The sequence below is a fragment of the Somniosus microcephalus genome, chromosome 1 (genome assembly GCF_052327205.1).
Source record: "Somniosus microcephalus isolate GS21.2 chromosome 1, FLI_Smic_1.0, whole genome shotgun sequence".
NCBI lineage: Eukaryota > Metazoa > Chordata > Chondrichthyes > Squaliformes > Somniosidae > Somniosus > Somniosus microcephalus.
Window position 1 is genome coordinate 583,957 of NC_140987.1, and position 21,675 is coordinate 605,631.

Below are 21,675 nucleotides of genomic sequence, written 5' to 3' on the forward strand. Positions count from 1 at the left end.
TCTTCCGGTCTGGTGCTTTTTTTTGCCAGTTGATATGCCCTTTTTTTTGATTTTATGCTGTCCCTAATTTCCCTCGTTATCCACGGTTGAGCCACCTTTTTAGGTTTATTTTTATGCCAAACCGGTATAAACATGTTCTGGAATTCTTCCATTCTATCTTTGAATGCTTGCCATTGTCTATCCACTGTCAATCCCCCCAGAAACACCACCCAATCAATCTTACCCAATTCCCGTCTCATACCCTCGTAATTCCCTTTATTTAAGTTCTGGACCTTAGTCTCTGATTCAATTTCCTCACTCTCCATCTCGACTGAGAGCTCGATCATATTATGATCGCTCTGACCAAAGGGGCCTCGTACAAGAAGATTGTTGATAAGTCCCTTCTCATTGCACAATACCCAGTCTAAAATGGCCTGATCTCGAGTCGGCTCCTCGACATATTGGTCCAGATAACCGTCCCGAAAACATTCCAGGAATTCCTCCTCCTCAGAATTTTTACTAATTTGGGTAGTCCAATCAATATGTAAATTAAAGTCACCCATGATGACAGCTGTGCTCTTATCGCACGCTTCTCTAATTTCCCTTTTTATGCCTTCCCTCACCTCCATATTACTATTTGGAGGCCTATATATCACACCCACTAACGTTTTCCTCCCCTTGCTATTTCTCATTTCTACCCATACAGATTCCGTTTCATCCGAGTTAATATCCTTCCTTTCCATTGCATTAATCCCCTCCTTTACCAGCAATGCTACCCCACCTCCCCTACCTTTTTGCCGATCCTTCCTAAATATTGTATATCCCTGGATGTTAAGTTCCCAGCCTTGCCCACCCTACAGCCACGTTTCTGTAATCCCAATCAAATCATACTTGTTTACCTCTATTTCCACAACTAATTCATCCACCTTGTTCCTAATGCTTCTAGCATTAAGATACAAAGCCTTCAGGCTTGCTTTTTTCACACTCTCATTATGAATTAGTTTGGCCCTTTGTGTTTCTCTCCTTTGCTTATTGCTTCTCACCTTTCTACCATCTATTTCTGACTTCATATGACTTCCCTCTTTTCCACTACCTAGGTTCCCATCCCCCTGCCAAATTAGTTTAAATCCTCCCGAACCGCCCTAGAAAATATTACCCCGAGGACATCGGCTCCCTCACAGTTCAGGTGTAGACCGTCCCCTTGGTACAGGTCACTCCTCCCCAAGAACTGGTTCCAATGCCTCAAGAATTTAAATCCCTCTCCCTTGCACCACTGCTCAAGCCACGTATTTAGCTTATCTATCTTACTCTCTCTAAACTTATTAGCTCGTGGCACTGGTAGCAATCCAGAGATTACTACCTTTGAGGTCCTACTTTTCAATTTAGCTCCTAACTCCCTAAATTCAGCTTGTAGGACCTCCTCCCTCTTTTTACCTACATCGTTGGTACCTACATGTACCACGACAACTGGCTGATCCCCCTCCCCCTTCAGAATGCTCTGCACCCGCTCCGAGACATCCTTGACCCTTGCACCAGGGAGGCAACATACCATCTTGGAGTCTCGGTCTCGGCCACAGAAACTCCTATCTATCCCCCTTACAATTGAATCCCCTATCACTATAGCCCTATCCCTCTTTTTCCCACCCTTCTGTGCAGCAGAGCCAGTCATGGTGCCCTGAACCTGGCTGCTGGTGCCTTCCCCTGATAAGTCATCTCCCCCAACAGTACCCAAAACGGTAAACCTGTTTTGGAGGGAGATGACCGCAGGTGACTCCTGCACTACCTTCCTGCCTTTACCCTGCCTTTTGGTCACCCATTTACTGTCTGAGCTAGCCTTTACCTGCGGTGTGACCAACTCACTGAATGTGCTATCCACAACATCCTCAGCATCGCGTATGCTCCAGAGTGAGTCCATTCGCAGCTCCAGCGCCGCCATGCGGTCTGCTAGGAGCTGCAGCTGGACACACTTCCTGCACACATAGTTGTCAGGGACAGTGTCCCTGATTTCCCACATCGCACAGGAGAAGCATGACACGGGTCCGAGCTGCCCTTCCATGACTTAACCCTTACAATACCCTTTTATTTACTACGATTTAGCTTAACTATTGAATTCTACTTAGAATAAGTTTGTGAAAGTACTCACCAACCAGTCACCTACCTGTTTTCTGGTGTTGTATTTTCACTGCCGCCTCCTGTCCTGGAACCTTCTCCACCTAGGTTAGGCTCCTGAAATAAAATAAATTGAACCTACCTTTTCAACTTCCCCTAACCCCTGAAAGGTTAGAGGAGGTGGAAGGGTGGGAGACACTACACTGTAGTGTTTCGGGTTTAGCAACAGCTCCACCTATATAAGAGTTACTGGCCTCCTGCTCTCCCGTCTGCACCAGCTGTGAAAGAAAAAGCCCGCGAAAGGTGAGCTTTTAAACTCACCAGTTACTGGCCTCCTGCTCTCCCGACTGCCCCAGCAGTTACTGGCCTCCTGCTCTCCCGACTGACCCTGCTGTGGTCTCGGGCCTCGCCTCTCTCCGGTTTTTATACCGGCTCTGAATCACTGCTCCCGACTGGTCTCGGGCCTCGCTGGTCGCCGGGTTTTCTCCCGAGCTCCTCCTCGCTGCTCCCGACTGGTCTCGGGCCTCGCCTCTCTCCGGTTTTTATACCGGCTCTGAATCACTGCTCCCGACTGGTCTCGGGCCTCGCTGGTCGCCGGGTTTTCTCCCGAGCTCCTCCTCGCTGCTCCCGACTGGTCTCGGGCCTCGCCTCTCTCCGGTTTTTATACCGGCTCTGAATCACTGCTCCCGACTGGTCTCGGGCCTCGCTGGTCGCCGGGTTTTCTCCCGAGCTCCTCCTCGCTGCTCCCGACTGGTCTCGGGCCTCGCCTCTCTCCGGTTTTTATACCGGCTCTGAATCACTGCTCCCGACTGGTCTCGGGCCTCGCTGGTCGCCGGGTTTTCTCCCGAGCTCCTCCTCGCTGCTCCCGACTGGTCTCGGGCCTCGCCTCTCTCCGGTTTTTATACCGGCTCTGAATCACTGCTCCCGACTGGTCTCGGGCCTCGCTGGTCGCCGGGTTTTCTCCCGAGCTCCTCCTCGCTGCTCCCGACTGGTCTCGGGCCTCGCCTCTCTCCGGTTTTTATACCGGCTCTGAATCACTGCTCCCGACTGGTCTCGGGCCTCGCTGGTCGCCGGGTTTTCTCCCGAGCTCCTCCTCGCTGCTCCCGCTGCTCCCGACTGGTCTCGGGCCTCGCCTCTCTCCGGTTTTTATGATTTTCTCAGTGCCCCGATACCACTTCCTTAACGATGGATTCCAGCATTTTCCCGACAACTGATGTCAGGCTAACTGGCCTGTAGTTCCCTGTTTTTTCTCTCCCTCCTTTCTTGAATAGCGGTGTTACATTTGCGACCTTCCAATCCGTTGGGACCATAGAATAGACAGGGCTTGATGGCTGGCGTGGACATGAAGGGCCTCTTTCTGTGCTGTATAACTCTATGACTCTATTCCAGAATCTAGGGAATTTTGGAAGATCAAAACCAATGCATCCACTATCTCTTCAGCCACCTCTTTTAGAACCCTAGGATGTAGGCCGTCAGGTCCAGGGGATTTATTGGCTTTTAGTCCCATTAGTTTCGCTAGTACTTTTTCTCAACGTAATTAATATAAGTAAAGTTCCTCATCCTCATTAGACCCTTGGTTCCCCACCATTGCTTTTTGTGTCTTCTACTGTGAAGACAGATACAAAATATTTGTTTAACGTTTCTCCCGTTTCCTTATTCCCCATAATAATTTCTCCTGTCTCAGCCTCTAAGGGACCAACATTGCTACTCTCTTCCTTTTTGCATACTTGTAGAAACTCTTACAATCTGCTTGTATATTTCCTGCTAGTTTTTTCTCTCATTCTATATTTTTTCCCTTTTTATCAATTTTTTGGGTCAACCTTTGCTGTTTTCTGAAACTCTCCCAATGCTCAGGCTTACTATTATTCTTTGCAACATTATAAGCTTCTTCTTTCAATCTAATGCTATCCTTAACTTCTTTAGTTAGCCACGGTTGGATTACTTTTGCCGTGGAGTTTTTGTTTCTCTATGGAATGTATTTTTGTTGAGAATTATGAAATATTGCTTTAAATGCTAGCCACTGCTTATCTACCACCATACCTTTTAATCTATGTTTCCAATCTACCTTAGCCAACTCGCCCCTCATACCTATGTAATTGGCTATATTTAAGTTTAAGACTCTAGTTTTGGACTTCGGCAAGTCACTCTCAAACATAATGTCAAATTCTATCATATTATGATCACTCTGCCCCAGAGGATCCTTTACTGTGAGATTGCTAATTAACCCTGTCTCATTACACAATACAAGATCTAAAATAGCCTGTTCCCTGGTTGGTTCCATGACGTATTGTTCTAGGAAACTGTCCCGAATGCATTCCATGAACTCCTCCTCCAGACTACCTTTGACATAAAAACAGAAAATGCTGGAGACACTCAGCAGGTCAGGCAGCATCTGTGAAGAGAGAAACAGAGTTAACGTTTCATGTCGATGACCTTTCGTCAGAACTGCAAAAAGGCAGGAAATGCAACAGATTTTTAAGCAAGTGGAGGGGCTGGGAAAGGGGGAGGGGATGAAAGAACAGAAGGGAAGGTCTGTGATAGGATAGAAGGCAGGAGAGGTTAAGAGACATTGAGAGATATTCAAGGCAAAAGGAGGTGGTAATGGGACAGGTTAAGAAACAGATGGCTCGAGATGAAGTGTAAATTGCGCTGGCAGAATGAAAGACAGTTGCCATGTGGGAGAGAAGAACAGAAGGCACAAACAAAAAGTGTGGATAAAAAATATAGATATGATCGGGGCCGAGGTTATGATCTGAAATTGTTGAACTCTATGTTGAGTCCAGAAGGCTGTAAAGTGCCTAATCGAAAGATGAGGTGCTGTTCCTTGAGTTTACACTGAGCTTCCGTGGAACAATGCAAGAGGCCGAGGACGGAGACGTCAGTGGGAGTGGAGCGGTGAATTAAAGTGACAGGCGACCAGAAGCTCGGGGTCCCCCTTACAGACTGAATGGAGGTGTTCCTCAAAGCGGTCACCCAATCTGCGTTTGGTCTCCCCAATGTAGAGGAGACCAAATTGTGAGCAGCGAATACAGTACACTGTACTAAATTGCAAGAAGTACAAGTAAATCGCTGTTTCACCTGGAAGGGGGCCAGGTTTGGGGCCCTGGACAGTGGGAAGTGGGGAGGTATAAGGGCATGTGTTGCATCTCCTGCGCTTGCACGGGAAAGTGCCGGGGAAGGGGTGTTGGGGGTGATAGAGGAGTGGACTAGGGTATCGCAGAGGGAGCGGTCCCTACGGAATGCTGAAAGGGGAGGTGAGGGGAAGATGCGTTTGGTGGTGGGATCACGCTGGAGGTGTCGGAAATGGCGAGGATGATCCGTTGAATGTGGAGGCTGGTGGGGTGAAAAGTGAGGACAAGGGGAATCCGATCGTTGTTCCGGGAGGGAGGGGCAAGGGTGAGGGCAGAAGTGCGGGAGATAGAACGGACACGGTCAAGGGCCGTGTTAACCACTGTAGAGGGGAATCCTCGGTTGAGGAAAAAGGGAGACATGTCGGAAGCACTGGTGTGGAAGGTGGCGTCGTCGGAGCAGATGCAGCGGAGCCGGAGAAACTGGGAGAATGGAATAGAGTCCTTACAGGAGGCGGGGTGGGAGGAAGTGTAGTCCAGGTAGCTGTGAGAGTCAGTGGGTTTGTAGTGAATGTTGGTCAATAACATATCCCCAGAGATGGAGATGACAAAGTCAAGGAAGGGAAGGGAAGAACATAAGTAGGAGCAGGAGTAGGCCATACGGCCCCTCGGGCCTGCTCCGCCATTCAATAGGATCATGGCTGATCCGAATCTAGACTCACGTCCACTTCCCTGCCCTCTCCCCGTAACCCCTAATTCCCTTGTCTGCTAGGAAACTGTCTATCTCTGTTTTAAATTTATTTAATGTTGCAGCTTCCACAGCTCTCCGAGGTAGCAAATTCCATAGATTCACCACCCTCTGAGTGAAGAAGTTTCTCCTCATCTCAGTTTTGAAAGGGCAGCCCCTTATTCTTAGACTATGCCCCCTAGTTCTAGTCTCACCCATCAGTGGAAACATCCTCCCCGCATCCACCCGATCAAGCCCCCTCACAATCTTATATGTTTCGATAAGATCGCCTCTCATTCTTCTGAGCTCCAATGAGTAGAGTCCCAACCTACTCAACCTTTCCTCATACGTCAACCCCCTCATCTCTGGAATCAACCGAGTGAACCTTCTCTGAACCGCCTCGAGAGCAAGTATATCTTTTCTTAAATATGGAAACCAAAACTGCACGCAGTATTCCAGGTGTGGCCTCACCAATACCCTGTATAACTGCAGCAAGACTTCCTGTTTTTATACTCCATCCCCCTCGCAATAAAAGCCAAGATTCCATTGGCCTTCCTGATCACCTGCTGCACCTGCATACTAACTTTTTGTGTTTCATGCACCAGGACCCCCAGATCCCTTTGTACTGCAACACTTTGCAGTTTCTCTCCATTTAGATAATAACTTGCTCTTTGATTTTTTCTGCCAAAGTGCATAACCTCACACTTTCCAACATTACATTGCATCTGCCAAATCTCTGCCCACTCACTTAGCCTGTCTATGTCCTTTTGCAGGTTTTTTATGTCCTCCTCACTCACTGCTTTCCCTCCCATCATTGTATCGTCGGCAAACTTGGATATGTTGCACTCGGTCCCTTCCTCCAAATTGTTGATATAGATTGTAAAGAGTTGGGGTCCCAGCACTGACCCCTGCGGAACACCACTAGTTACTGATTGCCAACCCGAGAATGAACCATTTATCCCAACTCTTTGTTTTCTGTTAGATAGCCAATCTTCCACCCATGCCAGTATATTACCCCCAATCCCGTGATTTTTATCTTGATCAGTAATCTTTTGTGTGGAACCTTGTCAAATGCCTTTTGGAAGTCCAAATACACTACATCCACTGGTTCCCCTTTATCCACCCTGTATGTTACATCCTCAAAAGAATTCGAGCAAATTTGTCAAACATGACTTCCCCTTCATAAAACCATGCTGACTCTGTCCTATTAAATTATGTTTATCCAAATGCTCTGTTACTGTTGCCTTAATAATGGACTCCAACATTTTGCCCACCACCGATGTTAGGCTAACTGGTCTATAGTTTCCAGCTTTTTGTCTACTTCCCTTCTTAAATAAGGGTGTTACATTAGCAGTTTTCCAATCTGCCGGGACCTTTCCTGAGTCCAGGGAGTTCTGGAAAATAATCACCAATGCATCCACAATCCCTACCGCCACTTCTCTCAAGACCCTAGGATGTAGGCCATCAGGTCCGGGGGATTTATCCGCCTTAAGTCCCATTATTTTACTGAGTACCATCTCCTTAGTGATTTTAATCGTCTTTAGCTCCTCCACCCCCCCCCCCCCCCCCCCCCCCTTGCCCCCTGTTTGTCCAGTGTTGGGATATTTTTAGTGTCCTCTACTGCAAAGACTGATACAAAATATTTGTTCAGCGTCTTTCCCATCTCCATGTTCCCCACCACTAGTTTCCCGGTCCCATCCTCTAAGGGACCAACGTTCACTTTAGCCACCCTTTTTCTTTTTAGATAGCTGTAGAAACTCTTGCTATCTGTTTTTATATTTTTTGCTAGTTTACTTTCATAATCTATCTTCCCTTTCTTAATTAATGTTTTAGTTATTGTTTGCTGGCTTTTAAATGCTTCCCAATCATCTATCCTCCCACTCGATTTGGCTACTTTATATGCCCTTGTTTTCAGTCGGATACTATCCTTTATTACTTTACTAAGCCACGGATGGCTGTCTTTTCTTTTACTCCCCTTTTTCCTCAGTGGAATATATTTATCTTGAAAGATGTGAAATATCTCCTTGAATGTAGACCACTGCTCTTGTACCGTCTTACACTTTAATCTGTTTTCCCAGTCCACTTTAGTCAATTCTACTTTCATACCTTCATAGTCTCCTTTATGCTCAGTGCGCTGGTTTGAGATCCAACTCTCTCACCCTCAAACTGAATTTGGAATTCAACCATATTATGGTCACTCATTCCAAGGGGACCCTTTACTAGGACATTTTTTATTAATCCTGTCTCATTACACAGGACCAGATCTAAGATTGCCTGCCCCCTGGTTGGTTCAGTTACATACTGCTCAATACACTCTATGAACTCTTCCTCAAGGCTGCCATGCCCAATTTGATTAGTCCAGTCAATATGAAAGTTACAATCCCCCATGATTATAGCTGTTCCCTTATTACAAGCCCCAACTATTTCCTGATTTATACTCCGACCAACAGAGTTGCAACTGTTAGGAGGCCTATAGACTAATCCCACTAGTGACTTTTTCCCCTTATTATTCCTTACCTCCACCCAAACTGTTTCACTATCCTGATCCTTTGACCCAATATCATTTCTGACTATTGCAGTGATTCCATCCTTGATTAACATAGCAACCCCACCTCCCTTTCCTTCCTGTCTGTCCTTCCTAATTGTCAAATACCCTTGTATGTTTAGTTCCCAGTCATGATTATCCTGTAGCCATGTTTCCATAATGGCCATCAGATCATACCCATGTGTAGTTATTTGTACCGTCAACTCGTCAATTTTGTTACGAATGCTGCGTGCATTCAGATAAAGAACTTTCAAATATGTTTTCTGACAATTTATTCCTGCTTTTACCCCTTTTACTACTTTACCTTTATCATTATACATTCTGTCCCTTCCTGACACGCTCTGGTTTTTAATTCCCCCACTGCTACCTTGCTCTATTGCCTTCTCCGCTGTCATTTTTATTTTTCGCTCTCTTAAAACCTCCCCCCCACTAATTAGTTTAAAGCCCTCTCTACAGCCCTAGTTATTCGATTCGCCAGGACTCTAGTCCCAGCACTGGCCAAGTGAAGTCCGTCCCAACGGAACAGCTCTCTCCTGTCCCAGTACTGATGCCAGTGTCCCAGGAAGCAAAACCCATTTCGCCCACACCAGGCTTTGTCAGAGATGGACCATGTGAAGGTGAGGGAAGGGTGGAAATTGGAAGCAAAGTGAATGAAATTATCTAGTTCAGGGCAAGAGCAGGAAAGGGCACCGATACAGTCATCAATGTACTGGAAAAAGAGGTGAGGGAGGGGACCCGAGTTGGACTGGAACAAAGAGTGTTCTACATATCCCACGAAAAGGCAGGCATAGCTAGGACCCATGCGGGTACCCATAGGAACACCTTTGATTTGGAGGAAATGAGTGGAGTCAAAGGAGAAGTTGTTCAATGTGAGAACAAGTTCAGCCAGGCGGAGGAGGGTGGTGGTGGATGGGGACTGGTTGGGCCTCTGTTCAAGGAAGAAGCGGAGCGCCCTCAGGCCATCCTGGTGGGGGATGGAGGTGTAGAGCGATTGCACGTTCATGGTGAAAAGATGGTGGTTGGGGCCAGGAAACTGGAAACTTAAAGTGGCGGAGGGCGTCAGAAGAGTCGCGGATGTCGGTGGGAAGAGACTGGACAAGGAGAAAAAATAGAGTCGAGATAGGAAGAGAGAAGTTCCGTGGGGCAAGAACAGGCTGAAACGATGGGTCTACCAGGGCAGTCCTGTTTGTGGGTCTTGGGAAGGAGGTAGAAGCGGGCTGTGCGGGGTTGGGGAACTATGAGGTTGGCGGCAGCGGGGGGAAGATCTCCAGAGGAGATGAGGTCAGTGACAGTCTTGGAAACGGTGGCTTGATGTTCAGTAGTGGGGTCATGGTCCAGACGGAGGTAGGAGGTGGTGTCGGAGAGTTGGCGTTCAGCTTCCACTAGGTAGAGGTCGGTTTGCCAAACAGCAACAACAACAGCACCACCCTTGTCAGCAGTTTAATGACAATGACAGGGTTGGATCTGAGAGAATGGAGTGCTGCAAGTTCAGAGGGAGGTAGCCGGGCAAGTGGTGGAAGTATCAGTAGGAGAGCATTTTGGCGACAGTGACCATAATTCGGTGAGATTTAAGGTGGTCATGGAAAAAGACAAAGACGGCCCGGAAATATGGGTTCTAAATTGGGGGAAGGCCGATTTTAATATGATAAGGCAGGATCTGGCCAAAGTGGACTGGGAGCAGCTACTTATAGGAAAATCCACATCAAAACAGTGGGAGACTTTCAGAAGGGAAATAGAGAGAGTACAACGCCAACATGTTCCTGTAAAGGTCAAGGGTCGGACCAACAAGCAAAGGGAACCTTGGATGACAAGGGATATACAAAAATGCATTAGAAATAAAAGGGGGGCTTTTGGCAGTTACAAAAGACTAAAGACGGAAGAAGCCCTAGAGGAGTATAAAAAGTGCAGGGGCATACTTAAAAAAGAAATTAGGAGGGCGAGGGGGGGGGCCATGAAATAACACTGGCGAGCAAAATAAAGGAAAATCCTAAGATGTTTTATAAGTATATTAAGGGCAAGAGGATAACCAGGGAAAGGGTAGGGCCCAAAGTGGCAATCTGTGTGTAGAGCCAGATGATGTAGGCGGGGTTTTAAATGAATTTTTTGCATCTGTGTTCACTATGGAGAGAGACGATGCAGACATAGTAAACGGGCAAGGGGACTGTGACATACTTGAACATATTAGCATCGAGAGGGAGGAGGTGCTAGCGGTTTTAGCAGGCCAAAAAGTGGATAAATCCCCAGGCCCGGACGAGATGTATCCCAGGCTGCTGTGGGAGGCAAAGGAGGAGATTGCAGGGGCTCTGACACAAATTTTCAGAACCTCTCTGGCCACAGGGGATGTACCAGAGGACTGGAGAACAGCTAATGTAGTACCATTATACAAGAAGGGTAGCAGGGATAAACCAGGGAATTACAGGCCAGTGAGCCTAACATCTGTGGTAGGGAAATTATTGGAAAAAATTCTGAGGGACAAAATTAGTCTCCACTTGGAGAGGCAAGGATTAATCGGGGATAGTCAGCATGGCTTTGTCAAGGGTAAATCATGTCTGACAAATCTGATTGAATTTTTTGAGGGGGTGACTAGGGGGGTGGATGAGGGAAATGCTGTGGATGTGGTTTACATGGACTTCAGTAAAGCTTTTGACAAAGTCCCGCATAGGAGACTGGTCAAGAAGGTAAGAGCCCATGGGATCCAGGGTGCCTTGGCGCGTTGGATCCTAAAGTGGCTGAGTGGCAGGAGGCAGAGGGTGATGGTCGAAGGTTGCTTTTGTGACTGGAAGCCCGTGTCCAGTGGGGTACCTCAGGGATCGGTGCTGGGTCCCTTGTTGTTTGTGATCTACATAAATGATTTGGATGAGAATGTAAAAGGTATGATCAGTAAGTTCGCAGATGACACGAAAATTGGTGGGGTGGTAAATTGCGAGGAGGAAAGCCTCAGGCTACAGGACGATATAAACGGGTTGGTCAGATGGGCGGAAAAGTGGCAAATGGAATTTAACCCTGAAAAGTGCGAGGTGATGCATTTTGGATGGACAAATAAGGCAAGGGAATACACAATGAGTGGTAGGACCCTAGGAAGTACAGAGGGTCAGAGGGACCTTGGTGTACATGTACATAGATCCCTGAAGGCAGCGGAACAGGTAGATAAGGTGGTTAAAAAGGCATATGGGATACTTGCCTTCATTAGCCGAGGCATACAATATAAGAGCAGGGAGGTTATGATGGAGCTGTACAAAACGCTGGTGAGGCCACAGCTGGAGTACTGTGTGCAGTTCTGGTCACCTCACTATAGGAAGGATGTGATTGCTTTGGAGAGGGTGCAGAGAAGATTCACCAGGATGTTACCTGGGATGGAGCGCCTCAGCTATGAAGAAAGACTAAGCAGGCTGGGGTTGTTTTCCTTGGAGCAAAGAAGGCTGAGGGGGGACCTGATTGAGGTGTGCAAAATGATGAGGGGCATAGATAGGGTAGACAGAGGAACTTTTCCCCTTAGTAGGGGGGTCAATAACAAGGGGGCATAGATTCAGGGTAAGGGGCAGGAGATTTAGAGGGGATTTGAGGAGGAACTTTTTCACCCAGAGGGTGGTTGGAATGTGGAACTCAATGCCTAAAAGGGTGGTAGAGGCAGGAACCCTCACAACATTCAAGAAGCATTTGGATGAGCACTTGAAATGCCATTGCATACAAGGCTATGGACCAAATGCTGGAAAATGGGATTAGACTGGACAGGGATGGATGGGTGGCGCAGACACGATGGGCCGAAGGGCCTCTTTCTGTGCTGTAAAACTCTATGATTCTATGACTCTATGAGGTTGGAGTGAGTGAGGGGAGCAGAGAAATGGAGATGACCGGTGTCACACCAGTTTGCAATGAAAAGATCTAGAGAGGGTTAGATGCCAGAGGGAGGGGTCCAGGTAGAATGAGAATTCTGAAAGCGGGAGAAAGGGTCAGCCGTGCAGGGGGGAAGACTCCTGGCCAAAGAAGTGGGCACGGAGACGAAGGCAGCGGAAAAAGCTCGAAATTCATTGAGGTGGGGGCGTAAGGGGATGAAGCTCAGGCCTTTGCTAAGGACTGATCGTTCGGGGTCAGAGAGGGGAAGGTCAGAGGGGATAGTGAAAACGCGGCAGGGGGTGAGATTGGGAGAAGGGATGGGGTCAGAGAAAAGTGAAGGGGAAGTAGGTTCCGGAGGGGCGTTGGTGTCCAAGAGTTGTTGAAGCTTGCAATCCTTGACACCTGAAAGGAAGAAAACAAGTTTTTTGTCAAAGCGTTGGATGAGGCGAAGGATGAAATGGAACTGCGGACCACGACAGCTATGAGATAGTGAGTCGGTGCTGCTGAAGAGAGAGGTTAAGAGCGTTCATGTGGCGTCGCATGGCATTCAGCGTGGATCTCAGGATACGGCGAGAGCAGTGGTTCGAGGAACGCTGAATATCTTGGAGATATCTGTAGTCCTGGGTAGATCAAAAACACGAAGGGTGGAATTTCAGTTGGAATCCACATGGAGTAAGTCGGAGCCGGAGACAGTTGCTGAGGAATGATATATGGCTGTGAAAGCGAGTTTTGGTAGCTATCTGATCAAACACGAGAAGGGAGACAGAAAGCAATGAAGATGAACAAGGTAAAAGAGACAAACGGAAATCCTGTCGGAGAGAAGAGCAGAACCTCTTCAAGGTGGGCATTCCTGGAAGAGAGGTGGCAGTGAATTAAACACTTAATGCAAAAAGAAAATACTGCCAATTTGATTTGTCCAGTATATATGAAGATTGAAGTCCCCCAAGATTATTGCATTACCTTGTTGCTAGCTCCTACTATTTCTTGATTAATATTCTGTCCAACGGTATAGCTACTGTTAGGGGGCCTATATACTACTCCCACCAGTGTTTTCTGCTCCTTGTTATTCCTTATCTCCACCCATACTGATTCTACTTCCTGATCTTCCGAGCTGAGATCCTTTCTCGCTACTGTCCTTCTGTCATCCTTTATCATCAGGACTACTCCCCCTCCTTTTCCATTCTGCCTATCTGTTTGAAACTTCAAGTACCCTGGAACATTTAGTTCCCAACCTTGGCCACCCTGCAAACATGTCTCTAATGGCTGTTAGATCAAACCCATTTACAGGAAACTTGGAGCTATCCGGAAGTTGAATGTCCGGCAACTTTGATCTAACGGCAGAAATCAGCAGCCGTTTTTGGTTAGGTGTTTTTTTTTCTCCTAGCATTCTTTTCACAGGCAGGCTCTGGAAAGCGTCTTTGTCGCTTAGCAACAGCTTCAGAGATGCTTCCAAGCTACTGGGCCGAGTGTTTACAAGCTGTTGCTGAGCAACAGTGTTTGTGGTCAGACACGGCGATGAAAAGCTCCTATCTGATAACATTGACGCTGGTCTATCCAGAGCTTTTAAAAAAACGTCAGTAGCTCGGTCCCATGGGTGCCGGATAGCACAAAGTTTCCTGTATCTCTATTTGTGCCACGAGTTTGTCTGTCTTGTTACGAATGCTTCGTGCATTCAGATAAAGAGCCTTTAATTTAAATTTTTTGACCATTATTCCCTGCTTTGACCTTATTCTCTGCTGCACTGCTACCATTAAACTCTCTGTCCCTTCCTGTCACACGCTGCTTATTTTTACCCAACACGTACTGGGAGCTGTGTTTCCCCCCCGACCCCCAGTGTACCAGGAGCTGTGACACCCCCCTCCTCCAAATGTTCTGGGAGGTGTGTTTCTGCCCCCTCCCCTCCCTTCCAAATGTACCGAGAGCTGTGTCCCTCACCCTCAACCGCCCCCCCCCCCATCCCAAATGTATCGGGAGCCTCCCTCCTTGCTCAGCCTGTGATGGGTGTGTTTTCCTGAGTGTTCTACCAGAAAACGTGGTGGAAGCTGATTCCAAAAATAATTTTAAAGGAGTTGGACAGGTACAGGTAGACTACCCTTTATCCAGACTTCCGAAATCCGAAACCCTCTAAAAACCGAAGGTTTTTTCGTTCAGCGTAAGTCGTGCGTACGACTTACGCTGAACGAAAAAACCTTCGGTTTTTAGAGGGATCCGGTTTCGGAAGTTCGGATAAAGGGTAAGTCGTGCGCACGACCCCCCGCCGGCCCTGACAACCGCCGGCCCCGACAACCGCCGATCCCCCCCGCCGACCCCGACAACCGCCGACCCCGCCAGCCCCGACAACCGCCGGCCCCGAGAACCGCCGACCCCCCCCCGCCGGCCCTGACCCCCGCCGACCCCGACTGACTTACGCTGAGCGTCAGCGTAAGTCGTGCGCACGACCCCCCGCCGACCCACCTTCCGAAATCCGAAATTCTCCTTTATCCGAAACTCGGCTGGTCCCGAGGTTTTCGGATAAAGGATAGTCTACCTGTACTTCAAGATGAGGAACTTAAAATGTTATGAACAAAAAGTGTAGATGTGGAACTAATAATGACTGCCCTTTCACAGAGCCAGCACAGGCATGACGGGCCAAAAGATCTCCTGTGCTGAGAGTTTCTCGGACTCTATGTGTTGTGTTTTTCTTTCTCTCTCAGGGTTGAAGCCTGTCGGGATGTCGACCCCTCTCTTCTCCCCTGGAAGCCCAGGACTCTACAGTGGGGTCTCTCTGCCCCCAATCACCACCATGTCGGGACCAGAGGTGGTGTTTTCTGGAAAGCACAATGGCATCTGCATCTACTTCACCAGGATCATGGGGTACGTGCCTGAGGGGTCACCTCCGCATACTGTCCCATTCAACACACAGTGACCCTCTACTGTAACCCTCTGATTCTAAACCCTGTTTCTGTACTGTAACTCTCTGATTCTACACCCTGTTTCTGTACTGTAACTCTCTGATTCTATACCCTGTTTCTGTACTGTAACTCTGATTCTACACCCTGTTTCTGTACTGTAACTCTGATTCTACACCCTGTTTCTGTACTGTAACTCTGATTCTATACCCTGTTTCTGTACTGTAACTGATTCTATACCCTGTTTCTGTACTGTAACTCTCTCTGATTCTATACCCTGTTTCTGTACTGTAACTCTGACTCTATACCCTGTTTCTGCACTGTAACTCTGATTCTGCACCCTGTTTCTGTACTGTAACTCTCTCTGATTCTACACCCTGTTTCTGTACTGTAACTCTCTCTGATTCTATACCCTGTTTCTGTACTGTAACTCTGATTCTACACCCTGTTTCTGTACTGTAACTCTCTCTGATTCTATACCCTGTTTCTGTACTGTAACTCTGATTCTACACCCTGTTTCTGTACTGTAACTCTCTCTGATTCTATACCCTGTTTCTGTATAACTCTCTCTGATTCTATGCCCTGTTTCTGTACTGTAACTCTCTCTGATTCTATACCCTGTTTCTGTACTGTAACTCTCTAATTCTACACCCTGTTTCTGTACTGTAACTCTCTGATTCTACACCCTGTTTCTGTACTGTAACTCTCTCTGATTCTACACCCTGTTTCTGTACTGTAACTCTCTCTGATTCTATACCCTGTTTCTGTACTGTAACTCTCTCTGATTCTATGCCCTGTTTCTGTACTGTAACTCTCTCTGATTCTATACCCTGTTTCTGTACTGTAACTCTCTCTGATTCTATACCCTGTTTCTGTACTGTAACTCTCTCTGATTCTACACCCTGTTTCTGTACTGTAACTCTCTCTGATTCTACACCCTGTTTCTACTGTAACTCTCTCTGATTCTACACCCTGTTTCTACTGTAACTCTCTCTGATTCTATACCCTGTTTCTGCACTGTAACTCTCTCTGATTCTACACCCTCTTTCTGTACTGTAACTCTCTGATTCTATACCCTGTTTCTACTGTAACTCTCTCTGATTCTATACCCTGTTTCTGTACTGTAACTCTCTGATTCTATACCCTGTTTCTGTACTGTAACTCTCTGATTCTATACCCTGTTTCTGTACTGTAACTCTCTGATTCTATACCCTGTTTCTGTACTGTAACTCTCTGATTCTACACCCTGTTTCTGTACTGTAACTCTCTGATTCTCTACCCTGTTTCTGTACTGTAACTCTCTCTGATTCTATACCCTGTTTCTGTACTGTAACTCTCTGATTCTACACCCTGTTTCTGTACTGTAACTCTCTCTGATTCTATACCCTGTTTCTGTACTGTAACTCTCTCTGATTCTATACCCTGTTTCTGCACTGTAACTCTCTCTGATTCTACACCCTGTTTCTGTCCTGTAACTCTCTCTGATTCTACACCCTGTTTCTGTACTGTAACTCTCTCTGATTCTACACCCTGTTTCTGTACTGTAACTCTCTCTGATTCCACACCCTGTTTCTGTACTGTAACTCTCTCTGATTCTATACCCTGTTTCTGCACTGTAACTCTCTGATTCTACGCCCTGTTTCTGTACTGTAACTCTCTCTGATTCTATACCCTGTTTCTGTACTGTAACTCTCTCTGATTCTATACCCTGTTTCTGTACTGTAACTCTCTCTGATTCTACACCCTGTTTCTGTACTGTAACTCTCTCTGATTCCACACCCTGTTTCTGTACTGTAACTCTCTGATTCTATACCCTGTTTCTGTACTGTAACTCTCTCTGATTCTATACCCTGTTTCTGTACTGTAACTCTCTCTGATTCTATACCCTGTTTCTGTACTGTAACTCTCTGATTCTATACCCTGTTTCTGTACTGTAACTCTCTGATTCTATACCCTGTTTCTGTACTGTAACTCTCTCTGATTCTATACCCTGTTTCTGTACTGTAACTCTCTGATTCTATACCCTGTTTCTGCACTGTAACTCTCTCTGATTCTATACCCTGTTTCTGTACTGTAACTCTCTCTGATTCTACACCCTGTTTCTGTACTGTAACTCTCTCTGATTCCACACCCTGTTTCTGTACTGTAACTCTCTGATTCTATACCCTGTTTCTGTACTGTAACTCTCTCTGATTCTATACCCTGTTTCTGTACTGTAACTCTCTCTGATTCTATACCCTGTTTCTGTACTGTAACTCTCTGATTCTATACCCTGTTTCTGTACTGTAACTCTCTGATTCTATACCCTGTTTCTGCACTGTAACTCTCTCTGATTCTATACCCTGTTTCTGTACTGTAACTCTCTCTGATTCTATACCCTGTTTCTGCACTGTAACTCTCTCTGATTCTACACCCTGTTTCTGTCCTGTAACACACTGATTTTATGCCCTTGCTACTTTGGAATCCGGTGTTTGTGTACAGTAGTGCAGTACTGGAGATAAATCCCTTTTCCTGGACTAATAACCCAGAGAATGGGAGTTCAAATCCCAACTTGTCAGTTTATGAATTTGAATTCAATTTTTTTAATTTATAGCTAGTATCAGTATAAGTGACCATGAAGCTGACAGATTGTCATAAAAACCTAACTGGTTCACGAATGTCCTTTAGGGAAGGAAACGTGCATTCTTCCCTAAACTCCCAGAGATGTCGGGGAACATAGGGTCTAATGAAAGGGAGGAACTGAAAGAAATCAGTATTTGTAGGGAAATGGTGTTAGGGAAATTGACGGGATTGAAGGCCGCCAAATCCCCAGGGCCTGATAATCTACATCCTAGGGTACTTAAGGAAGTGGCCCTAGAAATAGTAGATGCATTGCTGGTCATCTTCCAAAATTCGATAGACTCTGGAACAGTTCCCATGGATTGGAGGGTAGCTCATGTTACCCCACGATTCAAAAAAGCTGGTAGAGTGAAAACGGGGAATTATAGACCGGTAAGCCTGACATCGGTAGTGGGGAAAATGCTAGAGTCCATTATAAAAGATGTAATAGCAGAGCACTTGGAAAACAGTGACAGGATCGGACAAAGTCAACATGGATTTACAAAAGGTAGATCGTGCTTGACTAATCTACTGGAATTTTTTGAGGATGTAACTGGTAGAATAGATAAGGGAGAACCAGTGGATGTGGTGTATTTGGACTTTCAGAAGGCTTTCGATAAGGTCCCGCATAAGAGATTGGCGTGCAAAGTTAAGGCACATGGGATTGGGGGCAAGGTATTGACTTGGATAGAGAACTGGTTGGCGGACAGGAAGCAAAGAGTTGGAATAAACGGCTCTTTTTCCGAGTGGCAGGCAGTGACTAGTGGGGTACCGCAGGGATCGGTTTTACGACCCCAGCTATTCACAATATATATAAATGATCTAGACGAGGGAACTAGATGTAATATCTCCAAGTTTACAGATGACACAAAGCTGGGTGGGCGTGTGCTGTGAGGAGGATGCCGAGAAACTCCAGTATGATTTGGACAGGTTGGGTGATTGGGCAGAAGCATGGCAGATGCAATATAATGTGGATAAATGCGAGGTTATCCACTTTGGTGGCAAAAACAGGAAGGCAGATTATTATCTGAATGGCAATAGATTGGGAGAAGGGGAAGTGCAACGAGACCTGGGTGTCCTTGTGCACCAGTCGCTGAAGGTAAGCATGCAGGTGCAGCAGGCGGTTAAGGCAAATGGTATGTTGGCATTCGTAGCAAGAGGGTTCGAGTACAGGAACAAGGATGTCTTGCTACAGTTGTACAGGGCCTTGGTGAGACCGCACCTTGAGTATTGTGTGCAGTTTTGGTCGCCTTATCTGAGGAAGGATGTTCTTGCCATGGAGGGAGTGCAGCAAAGATTCACCAGACTGATACCTGGGATGGCAGGAATGACGTATGAGGAGAGATTGGGTCGATTGGGCTTATACTCACTGGAGTTTAGAAGAATGAGAGGGGATCTCATCGAAACTTATAAAATTCTAACAGGACTGGACAGACTAGATGCAGGAAGGATGTTCCCGATGGCCAGTGAGTCCAGAACCAGGGGTCACAGTCTAAGGATCAGGGGTAAGCCATTTAGGACAGAGATGAGAAGGAATTTATTCACCCAGAGAGTGGTGAACCTGTGGAATTCTCTACCACAGAAGGCAGTGGAGGCCAATTAAATAAATATATTCAAGAAGGAGTTAGATATATTTCTTAAGGCTAAAGGGACCAAGGGATATGGAGAGAAATCAGGGACAGGGTCCTGAATTTGGATGATCAGCCACGATCTCATTAAATGGCGGAACAAACTCGAGGGGCCGAATGGCCTACTCCTGCTCCTATCTTCTATGATTCCTTACCCGGTCTGACCTATGGTGACTCCAGACTCACACCCGGTCTGACCTATGGTGTCTCCAGACACACACCCGGTCTGACCTATGGTGACTCCAGACACACACCCGGTCTGACCTATGGTGACTCCAGACACACACCCGGTCTGACCTATGGTCACTCCAGACTCACACCCGGCCTGACCTATGGTGACTCCAGACACACACCCGGTCTGACCTATGGTGACTCCAGACACACACCCGGTCTGACCTATGGTGACTCCAGACACCCACCCGGTCTGACCTATGGTGACTCCAGACTCACACCCGGTCTGACCTATGGTGACTCCAGACTCACACCCGGTCTGACCTATGGTCACTCCAGACACACACCCGGCCTGACCTATGGTGACTCCAGACACACACCCGGTCTGACCTATGGTGACTCCAGACACACACCCGGTCTGACCTATGGTGACTCCAGATACACTCCCGGTCTGACCTATGGTGACTCCAGACACACACCCGGTCTGACCTATGGTGACTCCAGACACACACCCGGTCTGACCTATGGTGACGCCAGACACACACCCGGCCTGACCTATGGTGACTCCAGACACACACCCGGTCTGACCTATGGTGACTCCAGACTCACACCCGGTCTGACATATGGTGACTCCAGACACACACCCGGCCTGACCTATGGTGACTCCAGACTCACACCCGGTCTGACCTATGGTGACTCCAGACACACACCCGGTCTGACCTATGGTGACTCCAGACTCTCACCCGGTCTGACCTATGGTGACTCCAGACACACACCCGGTCTGACCTATGGTGACTCCAGACACACACCCGGTCTGACCTATGGTGACTCCAGACTCACACCCGGTCTGACCTATGGTGACTCCAGACACGCACCCAGTCTGACCTATGGTGACTCCAGACACGCACCCGGTCTGACCTATGGTGACTCCAGACACGCACCCGGTCTGACCTGTGGTGACTCCAGACTCACACCCGGCCTGACCTATGGTGACTCCAGACACACACCCGGTCTGACCTATGGTGACTCCAGACACACACCCGGTCTGACCTATGGTGACTCCAGACACACACACCGGTCTGACCTATGGTGACTCCAGACACACACACCGGTCTGACCTATGGTGACGACTCCAGACACACACCGGTCTGACCTATGGTGCCTCCAGACACCCACCCGGTCTGACATATGGTGACTCCAGACACACACCGGTCTGACCTATGGTGACTCCAGACACACACCAGTCTGACCTATGGTGACTCCAGACACACACCCGTCTGACCTATGGTGACTCCAGACACACACCCGGTCTGACCTATGGTGACTCCAGACACACACCCGGCCTGACCTATGGTGACTCCAGACACACACACACTGGTCTGACCTATGGTGACGACTCCAGACACACACCCGTCTGACCTATGGTGACTCCAGACACACACCCGGTCTGACCTATGGTGACTCCAGACACACACCCGGTCTGACCTATGGTGACTCCAGACTCGCACCCGGTCTGACCTATAGTGACTCCAGACACACACCCGGTCTGACCTATAGTGACTCCAGACACACACCCGGTCTGACCTATAGTGACTCCAGACACACACCCGGTCTGACCTATGGTGACTCCAGACACACACCCGGTCTGACCTATAGTGACTCCAGACACACACCCGCTCTGACCTATGGTGACTCCAGACACACACCCGGTCTGACAAATGGTGACTCCAGACACACACACCGGTCTGACCTATGGTGACTCCAGACACACACCGGTCTGACCTATGGTGACTCCAGACACACACCGGTCTGACCTATGGTGACTCCAGACTCTCACCCGGTCTGACCTATAGTGACTCCAGACTCTCACCCGGTCTGACCTATGGTGACTCCAGACACACACCGGTCTGACCTATGGTGACTCCAGACACACCCGGTCTGACCTATGGTGACTCCAGACACACACACACAGAGAAGATTCACCAGGATGTTACTTGGGATGGAGCGCCTCAGCTATGAAGAGAGGCTGGACAGGCTGGAGTTGTTTTCCTTGGAGCAGAGAAGGCTGAGGGGGACCTGATTGAGGTGTACAAAATAATGAGGGGCATAGATAGGGTAGATAAAGAGG

General features: G+C 47.7%; 1 protein-coding gene across 4 annotated transcripts in view; it reads left to right on the plus strand.

Annotated features, from left to right (window-relative positions):
* The window catches only part of nup155 (nucleoporin 155), a 246,435-nt gene that overhangs the window by 119,087 nt on the left and 105,673 nt on the right, over positions 1–21,675 (plus strand). For all 4 annotated transcript variants that reach the window (XM_085962233.1, XM_085962254.1, XM_085962243.1 and 1 more), the window contains one exon: positions 14,956–15,115. In XM_085962233.1, the coding sequence (XP_085818359.1) occupies positions 14,956–15,115 (160 nt within the window). The remainder of the gene's footprint in view (positions 1–14,955; positions 15,116–21,675) is intronic.